Source organism: Tamandua tetradactyla, chromosome X (assembly GCF_023851605.1).
Source record: "Tamandua tetradactyla isolate mTamTet1 chromosome X, mTamTet1.pri, whole genome shotgun sequence".
In the NCBI taxonomy this organism is placed as follows: domain Eukaryota; kingdom Metazoa; phylum Chordata; class Mammalia; order Pilosa; family Myrmecophagidae; genus Tamandua; species Tamandua tetradactyla.
Window position 1 is genome coordinate 72226555 of NC_135353.1, and position 19347 is coordinate 72245901.

General features: G+C 37.2%; 1 protein-coding gene across 3 annotated transcripts; it reads left to right on the top strand.

Moving 5' to 3' along the window:
* The first annotated feature begins 478 nt into the window (after positions 1–478).
* TAF7L (TATA-box binding protein associated factor 7 like) lies at positions 479–19210 on the top strand. Of its 3 annotated transcripts, none has more exons than XM_077145225.1 (13): positions 479–746; positions 4860–4927; positions 5709–5787; positions 7607–7740; positions 8383–8509; positions 8758–8810; positions 10712–10753; positions 11580–11652; positions 11979–12092; positions 12511–12687; positions 12881–12993; positions 14574–14633; positions 18135–19210. In XM_077145225.1, exons 1-13 carry the CDS (start codon positions 512–514, stop codon positions 18177–18179), a joined length of 1320 nt encoding a protein of 439 aa, XP_077001340.1. In that variant the 5' UTR covers positions 479–511; the 3' UTR covers positions 18180–19210. The 3 variants fall into 3 exon arrangements, with proteins under 3 accessions (XP_077001340.1, XP_077001341.1, XP_077001342.1); XM_077145227.1 differs by lacking the exon at positions 479–746 and adding an exon at positions 1298–1466; XM_077145226.1 differs by lacking the exon at positions 10712–10753.
* The last annotated feature ends 137 nt before the right edge of the window (positions 19211–19347 follow it).

A 19347-nucleotide genomic window follows, 5' to 3' on the forward strand; every position in this document is an offset into this window, starting at 1 on the left:
GAGTTCTCATAAACAGATTCTTTTTGATACAATAACTGTCTTCAAGAATACTCTATAGGCAATATAATATGAATTTCATCGTTCTATTTTGTAATATGACACCACCTCAAAATTAAAACGATTTGCTCCAAAAGGGACCAAAACGATTTTGTTGGGGCCTAAATTCTGGTAATCTAGCTTAATTGGATGAAAAAAAAAAAATAGGGCATCCAGAATGACTGGCAGGTTGATTTAAAAATATTTGTTTTCCGAAAATATTTATTCTTTACAATTGTTTTTTTTTGTTTGTTTTTTGTTTGCTTTTATTTTACAATTAGGTTTTACGTAAACTTATTTAGCCTTAGGGAATAGAGACCACTTGACTAGAATCCCTAACTGGCACCTAGAATGCCTCCAATATTATCCCTATGTCTTTAACGAAGGTACCTCTGACCTTTTTATGAATGTTCTAGAACTTTCCAGATCACATGACTGAACCGGAAGCCATTATACTGCCCCAACTAGTTGGACCATGGAGTTCTCTGAGGGAGGGCCCCCAGCTCTCCTGGAAAACAATTCAACACAAACAGCTTCAACATCAGAAGTAACGAGCTACCAAGGTGCCCAAAGTTCTGACGACCGTGGTGCCGAAGCTGCCAGCGACCAGGGAATTCAAATTCCTGCCGATCCTGGCGCCCAAGCTGATGCTGACTGTGGTGCCCAAGCTTCTGTCAAAACTACTCTGGAAAACTTGCCGGAGGGGAAAGGTAAGTAGCTTCAAGTTTTCTCACAAGCCGAAATTCCTCTTTGAGATAGGCGAACTACTAGCATTTAAACCGCGACCATCCTTAGCGCAAATAAGCGGCCTGACTTGTGTTCCTCTCCAATAGATGTAAAATAATGGCTCTGCTAAGGGGAGGATGAGGGGGTGGCAATTACACGCGAGTCGTTTCGGCGGGGTTACTAGGTATTTAATGAGTTTGTGTGGTGCATTTGTCTCCAGGCGAGGTCACCTCCCCAAAGGGAAAAATCAGTCCAATCTAACGGATTTGAGAGGCAAAGAAACAGGCCACTCCTTTTACAGGTGTTGCTGTATATGGGTGGACATAGTCTGGGCACCTCGAAGGTCGCCACTGTGGGAAGGTAGAAAAGTATTGCGTTATGGAGCCCCAGGCTTGTTCCTCGAGGTCCCCCTGCGTTCGCCGCCCTTTCGAACCTTCCCACCCTACACGCGACTATCTGGCCGGGTACCTCAGGCCGGCAGCCAGTAGGCTGTAGCCCGGGCGGTCCCAGGGGGCGCGGCGGCGGGGTGGGCGGGGCCAGGCGAGCGCGTGGTTCTTGCCTACCCAGCTCAGCCCGCTCGCCGAGCGCCAGCTCTGCCGACCTGCCCGTGGACTCACTCGCGCCCCCGCCCGGAACCCACGGGGCAGAGGCCGTCCGGGTCCTCACACCCTTTCCGGTCCCGGCGCGAGTTAGTGGAGGAGCGGGTGAGTCGGTCCGGCCGGAAGGCTCTGGGGACAGGGTCAGCGCTGGGCAGAGGCGCGCGGCGTTTCCCCTCTCTAGCCTGCCTCGGCGGGAAGACGCGAAGGCTGGGGCCTTTTGGCCCCGGGGGAGGTTTTCGAGGGAAACGGGATCAAAGCCAAGGAGCTAGAATTTCCCCTTGGAAGTTTTATGGCCCGGGAAAAGGATGGAGTCGTCATTCCCCCCACGCCGCTGGCAGTAACTGTGAACTTGAGAAAATACCAACTTCGATTGGTATTTTGATTGGTGCATGCTGCGAGGTGCGGTCCCGCTAGTTATTATTATTCCCCTGAAGTGCAATGGAGTTGGGGCTGAGTGGGGGGGGGGGGGGGGGGGGGTGGCGGGGCGCGGTCCTTTAATTTTATTAGGTATCAAAGAGCCCTTGCTGGAAAAAGTGGATGCCTTTTCTTAAAATAAATACGATACATTAAATTAGTTCTTTGGGTAAATGCAGGTAGCAAATGAAAAATGAATAAATACAAATCTTTTCACCCAAAGTTGTCCACCTTCTCTCCCATCAGGCCTTTTTGTTTGTTTCATTAGGGTGTTTATAAACAGCTACTTTGAAATAGTTTCAGTTCTTACATTCTTTTTCTCATAGGAGGGGAGTTGCCAAAAAGGAATTGTAATGAACAAAATGCTTAGTTCTTAGTTCTGCAGAGAAATCCAAAAGTTTCTACTGATCTGATAAAACCTTGCTTAGCAGCTAGTTCTTCAAATAATGTGTTCCTGCTCCGAGCTTTAGGTGTTTGTTAATATTTGTTCCGTTAGGCCATGTGCCCCAGCCCTGGGATTTTTATTTAATTTACTTTAATTTAAATAACATTTTTCTTGTCACGTTTCATTTTTGTCTTTATGTATAATGGTTATATTGGAGTTTCTGTATGAAACAAGTAGAGAAGCGATTGTGATTGCTCCCCTACCCCCACCCTGAATCTCTTGGTCTTTTTTTTTTTTTGACATTTTAAAGGTATTTTATTAGCTTTATAAATACATATATATGGTTACAAAATGAGCCCAATTTCCTCAATCTATTAAGAAAACATATGCAAGTTAAATACTTAAGGAAAATCAACTTTCAGAAACTATTTTTAATGTCAGCATGGTGGAGAATAAAGTTCAGGAACATTGTCAAATTTCTGTATGTATGCCATTGTATGCTTTATTCTTATCAAAATAAAAGGGATAACATTTTTAAATTTTTAAATCCTGAGGTGCCTCTCTTTATCCCCTTATATCTGCAGTTTACAGATGAGGATATAAGAAAGTAAATGAGATAGGACTTGAATTTTGAACTTTCTGTGTATAAAGTATAGTTTTTGTACTATATAAACTGCGTTCGCTCCTGAGACAAAATATTCTGCTTTGGGAATGACGTGTAGAAAGATGAGACAAGATTGATGTCTTCAAAATGAGCATTTAATTCATTTCCTTAGACAATTTGACTCTATGATGTGGTATGTGGTCTTACTCTGTTGGAGAAAAGGAAATACCACCTAGAAATAGGTGATAACTTAAAGGAGCTATGGTTTTTATTAGAAGAAGTAACAGGGAATACAGACTGTGGTCTTTAAAACCCCTTGCAAAATGCTATAAAAAGTCAAAATCCAGACAATAAGAATATTTACTTATGATATTTGACATAAAACAATTAACTCCAGTGTATGTGTTAAAAAGAAAAAAAAGTCGAAAAAATTCTAATGCACACTGTTGTGGGAAATAGTTGGCATACATGAATAAAAGATAGTAGACATCTTAAATCTTGAAGTTAAACCTCAAGAAATCGTTAAGTCTTGTTTTTAAAGGCAAACTAATTTTCTTCCCTTTAACAAAAGATTTAAAGCAAAAGTGAGAAAAGATATATATCTGTGAATTCTGGTTTATGGGTATACTGATGTATCTTTGCTATGTTGAGATGTTGTGTTCAGTACTTTTCAGTATTTTGAGAAAATGCTCATGATTTAATAATTTAATATCTCTTGGTCTTTTGATCTCTCTCTTTTCTTGGTGTCTGCTTTTCCACTGTGAAAAGGCTACTGCAAACTGCTGACCTTTCTGTACTATGTTTTTCTGATAGTTTCCAAAGCCAACCAAAGGACTGAAATCATAACTAGTGAATGATTTCACCCTAATGAGGTCCCAGATCCACTTGGATGTGTTTTTGAAAAGGTGGGGGAGGCCTTCAGTACTCTTAAATGAGATTCAAATTCAGAACTCTGAGCCTATTTAATGGTTTACAGAGTATTAGATACTGTGCATTAACTGGATTTTGTAACTTGGTGTATAGTACGGTGTCCTTAGAACATAAGAAACTTTGTCAGGCCTCTCAGAGGTGGAAAGAAAATTATTTTCAATTGAAGAGTTGTATACCCTAATACCCAAAATGCAAGCCACTACAGATACATTTCAAATATATGGAAAATAAAATTAAAAATAAAGATTGAGGGAGATTATTCACTTTACAAAAGTATGCATTATGGGATTCCTTTAAATACCTTTTAGGGGTATTTCAAATAAATGGTGGTTATGAGGATTAAATAAAAGAATAGACCTAATGCACTCAATGTAGTACCAGACACATAGAGTATACATGGTCAAATTTAGTAATGAGTAAATCAAGTCAGATTTTAAGTTCTACATATATCATCCCTCACAAATGCATCCATTGCATAAAGTTAGGCACACTCATATAGATACTCTAAGCCATAAGAACTGAACTAATTTTTCCCTAAAGTAGCTCAGAGGCTCTTGAATGTGGCTTTAGAGTCATAAAAAGATGCATTCTCTTCCATGCACTGCTTAATTCCTACCAATCCATTAAGGTGAGTGAAATATTGAAAATGTAGCCCTTGTTTCCTTCAAATCAGTATTGAATATTTCTGCCAGTGGTTTCTGAGTTGATTTCCATCTTCATTTAGCATTCTTCCCTGCAGAGATCATGTAGTTTACCTGAAGTAGTCACTATCTGTGTTATTGTGTTGTAGGTCTTTACCTTTGTGTCTAAGAATATCACTAAGAAAGTGAAATCGTGTTTCATGATAGCTCTTACCTCATTTGTTATACATGATTAATTTAAAAAGAATTGTTATATTAATTTGGATTAGCTTTGGAAAATCTGCACATATTGGGGGGGAGATAAGGTGACTTTTAGAAATAATCGATTTATGCCAAATAAAGTATTTCAGAGCTGTACAAATAAAGTATTTCTGAGCTGTACACACATCATTCCAGTGAGGATACTGGGCAAGGTCCTGTATAATTTATCCAGTACTCTCAGCAGTGGCCAACAGAGGGAGCAAGAGAAATTTTTAGTGACTTTCTGTTGGTTTTGTTTTTGTTTTCATGAACTCAAAAACAAGAGATGAGTAAAAGCCAGGATGAACCGCCTCACGAACTTGAGAACCAATTTATATTGCGTCTGCCTCAGGTAAGAAGCATTTGCATGTCAGACCAAATGTTTTCAGTGCATAAGTATTAGTTCTGCTTAGATCTGTGATATTTCTATGTAAGGTAGCTATATAACAACTCAGAATATTGGTTTCCCAGGGATCATGTTCAATCAAGCAGTTCTATCCTAATGTGTACTCTCTGGACAGCACTTCTTTCCTTCTGTACATACCATTGATTATGTGGGTTGAATTCCTGACAAATAGCTGAGGCAATGATGGATTCAGTTAGGTACACAAACACTAAAAGCTAAGACTCTTCTGAAATCCTCTGTCACCTCCAGAGGGGCAATGCAAGGGACCAGTGGTGAATCTCCTACAAATTTCTCATCATGTAAGACTGGAAGCTCATTTCAACACTGTATTAGGGTCTCTTCTCACACTGATACCTGTATTCAAGCATTTCATAATCTAAAAAAAAAAAAACGATATTAGAGATAGGGTTCAAAAGAGTATTTCTCCAAATTAGGGCTAATTAATATACCCAGTACTCTTGAACAATTTCTTTGCGATTACAACTGAAGGACAGCAGTGAAAGGCAAGCATGTAGAGCTTGGAGAAGCCACTAACTGTAGAGAATGAGATTAGTGTTAGTCTCATCATAACTTGACTAATACAATGCACATGATACATTGCATTGTTATAAAGGTTTGGGAAGTTTAACGTTTTTAATTTAAGGGAGGTCTTTTCTGACATATCTGTTCTATTAGCTGCCAAGTAGATAATCCATCCTTCTGGTTTCTCAATTTATCTCGTTTTTAGGCATATGCTTCTACTCTCAGACAGTTAGTACGTTCTGGAAGTGTTACCAGCAAGGATAAACTGAAAATTGACCTATATCGTAAGTAATTAATATCCATTCACCATATATTGAACAGTAACTTATTAAGGAACTGCTGTGTGTGAGGCATTATACAAGGTGCTTAGGATGTGAAAAAAGATAGAATGTGATTTCTGCCTTGATTGGCTCACAATTTAGACAGGCTTAAGTCATTCGAGGGAGTATAAGGAAGTGTATAAGGAAGAACTCAGTGGTCAACTGTGGGACTTTCATATTGCTGATTATCTCCTACTAGATACCAGCTTTGTGATGTTTTTACTGTCTAAGGGAGGAACAAATGAATATGCTGTTCTTTGTTTACAAACATTATTATATTTTAAATAATATTTATTAAAAAAAACAGAGAAATGTATAAAGACGAAAACAAAAAATGGCCCATAATTCCACCTTTCAGTTAATCCCTATTGATATTCAAATATTAGAGTAATATAAGTTCATGGTTAGAAAATTCAAATAGAGCAGAAAAGATTCAAAAGGAGAAAAGTGAAACTCCTCTTTCTCAGAGTGTCCCAAACTCAATGCCAAAGGTAACTAGTAGTAAGTTTCTTTTTCTTTTTTGACATTAGGATTCACTGTGTTATACAGTCATGCTTTTTTAAAAAAATTTTATTCTAGTAACATGTATACAACCTAAAATTTTCCCTTTTAACCACATTCAAATATATAATTCATTGGAGTTAATTATATTCACAATGTCAGTCACCACTGACATCTATTACCAAAACTTTTCCATCACCCCAAACAGAAATTCTGTGCCAATTGACCATTAACTCCTCAGTCTGGTAACCTCTATTCTGGTTTCTGATTCTGTGAATTTGCTAATTCTAGTTATTTCGTATCAGTGGTATCATACAATATTTGCCCTTTTTTGTCTGAATTGTTTCACTCAGCGTGAAGTCTTCAAGGTTTATCCATCTTGTTGCATATATCAAAAATTCATTCCTTTTTTACAGCTGAGTAATATTCCACTTTATCTATATACCACATTTTCTTTATCCAGTCATCTGTTGATAGACAGTTGGGTTGCTTCCAACCTTTTCTTCTCGCATTTCCTTACAGACAAAACTTTTATGCATACCAGCATTTAAGTAATCTCTGTAAATTTTAAGTGAATTTACATGAAAAGGATCATGAATATGTATCCTTCTTTTTTCACTTAATATTGGAAGATTACACCTGAATCCTCTTGGATCCAAAGACATTCGTCTGTGAGACATCTGGACAAGATTAGAGTTCAGTATATTGCTTTTATACAATGTTATCTTTGTGACGCTAACTAGAAGATAATAACTTGAGGCCCTTTTGCACTGCTCTGCAGTTTACTCTTACCTCACTTAAACCTTTGAAAACACACACACATTGACAGATTGAATAGTGTTAAAATGAATGCATTCAAAGGAATGAAATTTGCATTTCAAGATGAGAGTGAAACCTTTATCACTTCACCAGCATTTAGTTCACAACCATTAACAAGGAACTTAATTACTTTTTTTTTTTTGCAGTGGGGGGAGGGGTACATGGTCGGGGAATCAAACCTGGGTCTCTGCATGGAAGGCGAGCATTCTACCGCTGAACCACCCGTGCACCCAAAACTTAATTACTTTTAAACAAACCACTAAACTGGAAAGAGAGCTTCATATATTCTGCCCTCTCTTCTCTGGGAAGTTCCCAATTGTGTACACAATTCTGGCATCATGAGAAATAGTAGATTTCACTGAAAGACTAGTTTGTCCCACATAAGTCTTCATTACTCAAATCCTAGTTAAGCTTGAAAGTTCATCGGGAAGATAGTAACTTTAATCTCTCTACTTCTCTTTAGCTGATGGACGTCATGCAGTTGTTGTAATAGAAGATGTCTCTCTAACTGCTAAGCTGGTTGATTTGCCTTGTGTTATTGAAAGCCTGAAAACTCTTGATAAAAAAACCTTTTATAAAACAGCAGATATTTCTCAGGTATGGACTAGTTTTTTCATCCACTAGCTTTCACATCCTTCAAGGAATACCTTTCTCCCTCCTTTTCTCTTTCCTTCAGTACTCCTTTCTACTTGGTGAATAACTTGCCATTGCTAATTTCTAGATCAGAAAAAAATGTCATGTTCTGGTTTGGTGTTTGATCCTTAACTTTTCACTATTTTATCCAAATAGCTTGTAGAGTCCCCTATTTGTTATTTATAATGTCTTTCATTAATTAAAAACAATAAGCAGCTTGGATCTTCTGAAATTTCTGCTAAAGCAGTATGCTGTTAACTCTGGAGATTTAAATTAGTTCTTATTTGTCATATCTGCTATTTCTTATTTCCTCTCTGAATCAAAATATTAAGATATACCAGTTTTCAGTATATTCCCTTAGCAATGATAAACATTCTAGCTAAAACAAACAAAAAAAACCACCTTGAAGTCTGTATATAGTGCTGCCTCACTGAGAGAGAAAGCGAGAGAAAATATATGTAATACTTGATTTGATTTTCTGGAAATGCCAAGTATTAGTCTCTTTACTTCTGTAACCAAGGATTTCTGGTAGTAGGGATGGTCCTGATTCATTACTAACTCAAGATTTGGAGCCATAGTCAACCTCTTTGTCTTTGTTAAATATAGATGCTTGTGTGTACTGCTGATAGTGATCTCCATTCTTCTCCGGAAGAACCAGTTACCTCGCCTGATCTTAAATTAATCAAGAAACATGAAAGGGAGAAACAGAAGAAATATGCCTGGAAGCATGGCAGTAAGTCACCAGTCCCTTGCTCATTCTGACTGACTGCATGTATCTGCTGACTCCTAATTACTGTGAACCAGGAACTTGTTACCTTTCATAGGAGTTTGGTTCATTAAGCTCCCAGGCACTTTTAAAGGACTAAGTCATATCTTGAGCCAGCGGCTTAAGCCAGCATGAACTTTCTTTTTATTAAATTTAGATATATATGTCACTACCATCAATCATATATATATTTCACCCTGTCATATTTATTTTAGTTACTCCGCCACTTAAGAATGTCAGAAAGAAAAGGTTCCGGAGAACAACAAAGGTTAGTTGCATACATTTTGTATCTTTGCTGGATGGATCATAAGAGGATTATGTGCAGGAAGGAAAGGGAAAAAGTCAGTTGGGGATGAATTTTATTCATTCAGATGTTCAGTAAACATGTATTGAGTGTGAGCTAAATGCCAGGCACTGTGTGCTAGTGGTTGGGAATATAGCTGTGAACAAAAACTGACCTGATACCTGAGGTTATAGGGTAGTTGCTTAGAAATCTGGAAATATCATTAATTTGAAACTTTTGCTACTGCCTTTAGTTCTAATTGCAAGATCTAATTTTTTTTCAAGTGAACCAATCCAGAATCTGAGAATTGGAAATTGTGGTTATATTCCTAACTTTACCTCAGATTTGTAGGACCTTGAGCAAACCACAGGGATACTGTGGCTTTTTTTAAATAGATAATTATAGATTTACATGCAGTTGTAAGAAATAATAAGAGTTACCAGGTACCCTTTATCCATTTCCCCCAGTAGCATTTTATGAAATTATAGTACCGTATCACAACTAAGGAATTCACATTGAATACAATTCACCAATCTTATTTAGTTTGACTTGTACTCACAAAGTTTAGTTCTACACAATTTACTACTTGTGTAGGTTCATGTATCCATGACTAATCAAGATAATAAACAGTACATTATCACAAGAATCCCTCATATTTCTATTCTATAACCACACTCATCTCCCTTCCACTCCTGTATCCCAAGTCCCTAACCCCTGGCAATCACTAATCTGTTATCCATTTCTATAATTTTTTAATTTAAGGAATATTATATTAGTGGAATCATACATGGTAACCTTTTGATATTGGCTTTTTCACTCAGCATAAATCCCTTACAATCCAGGCAAGTTGTTGCATGTATCAATAGTTTATTCCTTTTTGTTGCTGAGTTGTATTCCATATTAGCATGGATGTACCACAGTTTGTTTAACTATTCACCTACTGAAGTATATCTGAGTTATTTCCAGTCTTTGACTATTGCAAATAAAGCTGCTATGAACAAGTTTTTGCGTGAACTTAGGTCTTCATTTCTCTGTGATACATTCCCAAGAGTGCAATTGCTAGGTCCTATGGTAACTGCATGTTTAGTTTTATAAGAAACTGCCAAGCTGTTTTCCAGAGTAGCTATACCATTTATATTCCTGCCAGCAGTGTTCTTCATTTTGATGAGGTCTAATTTTTCGATTTTTCCTTTTATGGATCATGCTTTTGGTGTCAAGTCTAAGAACTCTTTGATAGTGTAGATCCTGGAAATATTTTCCTGTGTTTTTTTGTAAAATTGTTAGAGTTTTGTATTTTACATTTAAGTCTGTGATCCATTTTGAGTGAATTTTTATATAAGAATTGAGGTTTAGTTTAATTATTGTTAAACTTATTGTTTTACCTATGAATGTCCAGTTGCTCCAGTTGGATATATTTATGTGGGTCTATTTATGGGTTCTTCTGTTCCATCGATCTATGTATTGATCTCTCCACCGATATATCACACTGTAGCTATATAATAAGTTTTGAAATTGGGTAGACTGATTCCTCCCACTTTATTTTTCTTCGTCAGAATTTGTTTTAACTACTCTAGGGCCTGTGCCTTTCCATATACATTTTAGAATAAGCTTATCTATGTCTAAAACATTCCTTGCTAGAATTTTTGTAGGAATTATACCTATAGATCAATTTGGGGAGAATTGACATTTTTACCAAATTGGGTCTTCCAATTCATGAACACAGTTGCCTTGCCTTTTATAATCTGTCAGTCAGCAGCATTTATTGAGTGCCTACTAAGCTAAGCTAAGACTAAACTAAGCTAAGAATAGTTATAGAGCTCTTTAAGCTTTACTGAGGTAGAGCAATCATAATATAACTTCATTGTTTATTGTGCTTTATTTCATAGCTCATTGATTTCAAACAAATCGAAGAAATCAGCTTTACTGAGGTAGAGCAATCGTAATACAAGTTCATTGTTTATCCTTAGTGTGTTTTATTTCGTAGCTCATTAGTTTCAGAAATCATGAAGTTTACTTTCAAGCCTTCTTTCTCACTTCTTACCCCTCACTTCCATACACACATACACTGAATTTGGTTCACTGAAAAATGACTTCATTGTTTTATGTCTGATAACTCTTAGGGGAAAAGATACAGTTTGGCCAGTGACTCTGTGTATGCTAATCTTTTTTCTCTGATATTTATTTTAAAAGCCATTTCTTAGAGACCAGGGTTCACTTTTTACCAGCAGTTGTTTGCTGTTGTGTATTCTCCCTCAAAGCCCTGATTTCTATTCATGACATGACAAATTGGTTGCTGTGGAGATAATTATCTAAAACTGGATTAAAAGGAGAACATATAGCTAAGATCCAGGTTTTGTAGGAATATCTATAATAATAAAGATGTGAGGAAGTGAAATGACTTCTAAACAACTAATAAAGTTGTAGTTCTTTGCCATTATGAGTAAGGGCAAATAATTCATAACTGAGTCTTAAGGGTCATACATCTGATAGAAGTCTTTACCATAGAGTTACATATTGAAAAATTAAATGTCACAAGTACCTTGTTTGCTTGAAACAAAATAATCTTACCATACAAAAATCCAGACCCTAGACAAAGATTCCTTTCTAAATAGTTCTACTTAAAGTAGGAACTTGGTTGAACGGGTATTTAATCATTTTAATTCATTTGTACATGTGAAGGGAGTACTCCTTCAGAGCACAGGGTATTAAATGATATTGCTGTTATTTCCAACCCCCCCCCCAACTTTGGTTAAGTACGTTGACTCTCTGGATGTGGAAAAGGAAGTGCAGAGACTGCTGTATTCAGATGCTGAAGCTGTCAGCGGCCGTATCCTTTTATACTAAACTTTTCCTGTTATACCCCATATAGAATTGCCAACAAGCCCTCACTTCTGGTATTTGTGTGCTGTTTTGATGTGTACAATTTAAAGATTTTTGGAAATACTATTTTTTAGCTAGGTGCAGTAAATTCATGTAATGAAAATTCATTTAGTTGTGTAATTCAATATAAGGCACTTCTCTAAACCAGAAATCCAGATACAATGGCCTGAAGTTGGATTAAATTAAATAGTATTTCCAGCCAGAGAACCTCTTCCCTTTTAACTGTGTCTTCACTTTTCCTTCTGCCTTTTCCTTGACTGCCCCTCCTTTCAGGATGGGAAGTCGTTGTTGAAGATGAAACCAAAGAAATAGAATGTCAAGGCTCCATTCCAGGCTTTGAGATCTCCCCAGAAATGACTGACCACAAGCAGGGTCATTTCTCATCAGGTACATTAGTAAAGGCAAAGCAGGAGCTTCAGAGGTGACAGGCATTACCTCTGGTTAAAATTGTTCTCCAAGGACTCACAGTTCAGTCACAGAAAAAGGATACCTAATCCTTCTTCCCTCTTTTTGGTCCTCAGTACCTAATGGATTTTAGATTGGTATTCTAATCTTTCATCTCTCCCTGGTATGCTAACCTCCCATGGGCCCTTGGATTCTATAATGTCTTGATCATTGAATACATGGAAAGAATGTTACAGTGTTTCACATTTCCTGTCCTTGTTTTGTGAGGGGAATAATCTTCCTGTGAGAAATTCACTGGATGCCCAGTAAATTTGAAGGCAAGTAGTATAATTCTAGCTGGAGTAAGAAGCATTTGAAAAGTTTGAGATAGTTTCACTTTCTTCTTGTTTAAAATCGATAGAATATGCTATGTTTCGGGAGATGTTCAACGATTCTAGCAGTAACAGTGATGAGGATGATGAGGATGAGGAGGAAGAAGAGGAGGAGGAAAAGGAAGAAGAGGATCTGAAAAGGGAGCTTCAGGCCAAGTTCATGAAATCTAGCCAATACAAGGCAAAGGAAGAAGCCAGTTCAACAGGTATGTCAGAGGAAAACACAAAGGAGTGGGACAGGGTGGATGGCAGTGCTAAAGGTTAACTCTAATCACACATTAGATGCAGGACTAAGTTTGAGAAGTTATTGTTCAGATGTGTAGTGGAGTTTTAGTTGATTTGGGTCTCTGTCACTAGTTTAGGCTATATTTAGATACATAAACTTTCTCTATCTGTTAGTCCTGGAAATTCAGAACCAGATTCATTGGACGGAGAAGCAGCTTCAGGAGATTCAGGGCAAAGCACAAAGACAGGAGGATCTCATCATGAAAATTGAAAACCTGACACTTAAGGTATGTTCTTCGTGGCTGATATAAAGAAATCTTTTTTTTTGCTAGAGAAGTTTTGGGTTTACAAAACCCATATACAACCCTACCACTAATATCTTGCATCATGTTACAATTTGTTACAGTTAAGGAAAATACATTTTTTATAATTGTACTATTAACTGCAACTCATGGTTTAACTTAGATGTTTGTGTAGTGCAGTTCCATGGATATTTTTAAAGTTTTATTCTGTTACCATATATACAACCTAACATTTCCCCTTTTAACTTCATTCAGATATATATTTCAGTGCTGTTAATTACATTCACAATGTTATGCTACCATCACTAGCATCACCACAATCACTACCATCATTTATTAAAAGCATGTTATCAAAACATTTCCATCATTCCAAATAGGAACTCTGTTCATTTTAAGCCTAACTCCCTATTTCCTATCTCCACCCCCATTCCCATATAAAGAAATCTTGATATCTTACTTTCAAAATTCTATCTTTGTGTTTCCACTCATGTCATCTCTGTGTAGTGCAGCATATTATTTACTCATGAACCTAAACAACCTCTTAGAAATCCCCAATAAAAGGTAGCCTTGTTTCTTTTTACTTGAGTAATTTTGATCAGCTTATAAGCATTTTTTGGAAGGGACCAGATGACTTGACACAATAATATCCAATATTTGTTGAGCATTTACTATGTGTTAGACATATAAAGAGCTAAATATTTTACATGTATTATTTCATTTCATCTTCACATTCCTGGAAAATAGGTACTTCACTATTCTGATTGTATAGATAAGGAATTGAAACTCAAAGAGGTTAAGTAATTTGACCAGGCCCAAAGGAAGTAGTATTTATATCAAAATGTATTCATTGCAGTGAAAGAGAATTAAATTTATTTTTTTAAATTTTATGATGCATGCTTAAACAAGACTAAATAACTTGCTTTATTTTTATTTATACATGTTTAAAAGCTTCAACTAAAGGAAAATGTATGTTTAGGCCATGTTTGCTTCCCTTATTATAGTGAGAGGAATTCTGAAGCATCTGGAGAATTTCTTGCCAGATTTCATTTTCTGTAGATCTGCAGTCTGGAGAGTAGCAGTTTGTCATAGAACCATACCTGTTTGGGTGTTGTCTTTTAGAATATCCAAGTGAGATAATAGATGTGGACATACTTTGAAAGATACATGATATTATTTTGACTATTGTTGTTGCATGTTGTACTAGTTAGGAACAGTAATTTTCTGCCCTAGTGAGGAAAAATGTAAGAATCAGGACCAAAGTACAAGCCAACTCTTTTAATAGGCCACCATAGCAAAGGATCTATGCTAAAAAGGTTAAATGAAGGCATTCCAGCTATTTATTTTAGGGTAAGAAAAAAGTGTTTTGTAGAGTGTATAAAACCAAATAGGATGGAGCTATAGTTAGGGGTGCAGTTTTTATAGTCTTAAATCCTTTAAAAAGAGTGCTCTTTTCTTGTGGCTGACAATTTTCTTACTTATCAATTTATTTGCCAAGTTCTTTATCTCCCTTGACTCTCTTCTCCTTGGAGTCTCAGCATTCATCATTTAAACCATTTGTATTCCAGAGTCATTTACGGTCTGTGCTGGAGCAGCTTAAATTTCGAGAAAATGAAAAAAACGAGCAGGTGAGAAGTGTGTTTTGAACTCAATCAGAAAACATTTGCTGCTAAGAACCCCCTACCTCAGGCAGAGAGTGAGATGAAGAGTCTCTCAGGTGGAGCTTATGCAGTGTCCCACATTGGGAAAGAACTTGGCCCTTGTGAAGACCTGTGGAGTATTTAAAACTAGGAGGAGAATGGCTTAAGATAGGGTTGGAGAAGTAGGCAAGGGTTAGATCATATGGCTTTTTGCAGGCCACGATAAGGAGGATGGGTTTTAGTCTTAAGTGCAATGGAAAGCCCTTAAAAAATTTTAAGCAGGAGTCACATCTAATTTAAACTTTTAAAAAAGATTACCCTGATTATTATCTGGTGAATAGATTTGGCGGGGGAGGGCAGGAGGAGAAGCAGCAAGACCAGTTAGAAGGCTGTGTGTTAGTCTAATGAGAGGGTATAACAACTTGGACCAAGATGGTAGCAATGGAGATAGAAAGAACATATATATTTTTAGCTGCAATAAAAGTTTTATAGACGCTTTATTGAGATATAAATTCACATACCACAAATTCACCCATTTAAAGTATACAGTGCAGTGGTTTTTAGTGTATTGATATAGTTGTGCAACCATCACCACAGTCAATTTTAGGTCATTTTCAGCACCCCCAAAATAAACTCCATGTGCTTTAACTACCAACTCCTGTCCCCTTCCCATCCTTGCCAGCCATAGCAACCACTACTGTGCATTCTACCAATTTACTTTTCCTATTCTGGGTATTTCATATAAATGGAACCATATAAGATCTTTTGTGACTGACTTTTTTCAATTAGTGTAATGTTTTCAAGGTTCATCCATACTGTAGCATGTATCAGTACTTTATTCCTCTCTATGACTGGATAATATTCCATTGTATGGATATACCACGTTTATCTATTTATAGTTGATGGGCATTTGGGTTGTGTCCACTTTTGGCTATTATGAATAATGTTGCTATATATGAGAGACTGTATTTTACAGGTAGAATTGACAGGACTTGGTGATGGATTCTTACTGGGTATTAAAGGAGAAGAAAGTGTTAAGGATGTATGCCAGATTTCTAACTTGAACAACTGTATTTTTAATGCCACAATAGCATGGAGAGTAAAAAGAAGAGAGGGTAAAGTGGGATAAACGAGAGTCAAGCAGCTATTTAGAAAATGTATGCTAACCCTAGCCCTGTACTATTAGGGGTAACAATTTTTAAAAATTCTGAAGGTTGTATCATAAGGATGAGCTTAGCATGGGGCTCTTAAGGTATAGGCACTTTCCCCCACCCCCATTGCTACAAGGCCAGGGGAATTCTTATCTTCTGAAGGTTCCCTTCTCAACAAATCACTCATTCACATACTTCTTATAAACAACAAGGTGAATAGTTAATGCCAAGATTGCTTTAATACCCACCAAACACCTTGTTTTCATCCATGTAAGTAGTTACTACTGAGGAGTGCTATTTTCAACATAGAAATATAGCTATAAACTTTATTCGCTTCTCAGAGTTCTTTGTGTTTGCTCATTTATTCAACATAGATTCATTGGGTCCCTTCTTTAAGCGAGGTTCTATAGAGAGCTACAAAATGCTTAAGACATAGTATCTGCCTTCAGTTGGGAAGAAATCCATGAGAGGTATGGATGTTTAAAGGAATGAGAGCTCACTGTTGGGTTTTGTCTGTGGCTATTAGGGAAAGCTTCGTGGAGAAGATGGTGTTTGGAGCCTTGAAAATATAGGTTGAGTTTTAATAAGAAGATAGGGAAAGGAGGGCATTCTATACAGAAAGCAGCATGCTGAGGGGTTGTCCTATCGAGCTGAAAACTTAGACTTTTGGTATAGGTCGTAATGAGCCATCTAAGCTTTTTATTTTATCTCGGGAGAAATTCAAGAAGATTACTTTGCCAACAGTGTATAGGTAAAATTAGAGTGTGGTGAAACTAGAGGAAGATGCAAGAGATGGGAGGACTCAGTAGAACTTAATTGATTGGATTTATGGGGCAAGAAGGGAAACAAAAATGAGTCCAAAGCCTGGGTACCTGAGAAATGCTGTACCAATAATTAATATAAAGATGACAGGAAGAGGATATTTGGGGCGGGGGGGGTATCAGGAAGATGGTGAGTTTAGTTTGTGGAGTGTTGAGTAGGAAGCGCCTTTGAAAATGGGAGATCTTAGAGAAGGCACAGAAATGGTCATTGAAGCTGTGGGGATATATGAGTTAGGCAAATTGACTGTTCAGCAGGAAATTGGAATGCAGGGAAAAACCTACCTTTAGGGGCAGTGGAATAAAAAGGAGTGGAATAATAAAAAGAACTGCTCCAGTTCTTTCTCCACAAAGGAGAAAGAACTGGAGCAGTCAGTAGTTCACTGTGAGGAATCACTGTGAAAAGAGCCTCTAAATTACTGCAGGTAGCAATTATAGCAGTCTGGTAGGTGATGTGGAGTATAGGATTGTTTTGTAATGCTCCATTCCTTTCATTTTACAGAATGAAAATCCATTCTGGTATGAAGTGACCTAAAGTGGATAATAGTAAAAAAAATAATTTTTGTTTCAGAGGCAGTATACCTCTCTTTTTTATTTTTAAAATATTTTTACTGAGATATCTTCACACATATACAGTCCACTCAAACGATACAATAGTGGCTCACAATATCATCACATAGTTGTGTATATATCACTGTGATCATTTTTAGAACATTTGCATCACTTCAGAAAAAGAAATAAAAAGAAAACCTCATACATCCCATATGCCTTACCCCTCCCTCTCATTGACTACCAGTATCCCAATCTACCCATTTTTTTTCTACCCCTTATCCTCCCCCTATTATTTATTTATTTCTTGTCCTTATTTTTTTACTCATCTGTCCATACCCTGGATAAAAAGAGCATCATACACAAGGTTTTTACAATCACACGAGTACACCTCTCTTGATGCTATTGGTCACCTTACCATTTCAAACTTAAAAAAATTTAAATCCTACACTATAAAAGATTCAAGGCTTCTGACTAAGAAAGCTTAAGGATAAGTAGAATATCATTAGGCTCCTGACTGGTCAGGACTCTGACCCTGTTTTCAAGTGTCTTATGACGTGGCAAGAAGGAAGAGGAGGTTAAGCAGGTGAGGAAGAATGGTACATGAGGTTATCCCAACTGCTTTATTTCCTGACTCTGAAAATATGGCTACAGTGAACCCATCTCCTTTGCCCCTACAGTGAGTGTTACCTCTATATACTCTTCCCTGAAGCATAAATTCTTAAGAGCAATCATACACAATTTTAAAGCATCCTTTTATAAGTTTGACATAATAAAGCACATCATTGCCGCAGCATTGCATATGCATTCTTGACTGTGGCACTGTTCTTTGGAATACTGTAAGAGAAAGACACCTTATAAATGCCAAATGACAGTCATTCTTTTTTGTTTCATATAAGTAAATTCTAGATCAAGTCCTGAAACTTAATATTTCAGGTGAATTTTTCATGCTTTTCTGCCTCTTCCTACAGCTCATTTCCTTACAGGAGAAACTGAAATATTTTCTGGAGAAATGAGGAGAGCCTTCACCCTGGTACATAGACCTTGCTTGGATTCACCTTACAGACCGAAAACTGTATAAAATTGTGCATGTTTCTTTCCCTTTATCCCTTTAGTGCCTTATGCTGAAACAATTATATTTGTTTCTCTAAACTGTTTTTGTTAGTTATAATATATTCAAGGTTTGTAGTCATACAGAAAGGGACAAGCTATAAAAAGTAGGAGATATAAATTCCCACCTCAACCATAAGACTTTGCTTGTCTTTATCAATTTGAGAATTTTGTTGCTTCTGTTCTCTGGTACCATCAGAGGATTCAGCCATGCTTACAAAAAGGCAGGCTGTCTTCTTCTTCTTCTTTTTTTTTTTTTTTTTTATTTCTTGCATGCCATGCAGCTGGTTTGCATATGCTTTAGCTTTTCTCTATTCTGTCAAATTTTTTTTTTTTTCATGGGCAGGCACCGGGAATTGAACCTGGGTCTCCAGCATGGCAGGCGAGAGCTCTGCCACTGTGCCATTGCCCGCCCTTGTTCTATCGATTTTAAGTGTTTTCTCCAACATTGAATAAAACAAGTCATTTCTACCAAGGGTTAGGACCTGGCTCAGTGAATTTAAGTGTGTACCTCATAGCAGTTCATGTTAGGTTGTGTCCTGTCTCTATTCAGGTGTGATAAGGGCTGCTTTTCTGTTCAGGGATGCTGTCTTGCTGCTGGTGTCTTTGTTCTGTTGTGCTTTTGTGACCAGGGCTGGCAATGGCACAGTGGCAGAGCTCTCGCCTGCCATGCTGGAGACCCAGGTTCAATTCCCGGTGCCTGCCCATGAAAAAAAAATTAATAGCAATGAGGCAGGGCATAGATTAAGAAATTCTGAGCTATTATCCTTATTCTGAGCCTCCACATCCTAACCTCCATCAGAAAAGGTTAGGAGAAACAAGATGCCTATGATGCCTGTGAAGACTTCCTTAATAACCCTGCGTTGTTTGTTCAGTGGTATTATTAAGCCTTTCTGATATGTATTCTTTATGCAATAAATTAATTCTTTATTTGAAATGGATTGATGTCACTTTAATAAGCCATTCCCGTGAAGAGAGCATTCATTTCCAGATGGACACTTGTGAGACAAGCAATAAACTATACAATTAGGAAATGACAGTAAGATGCTATCAGTACTGGGACATCCTTCTAAA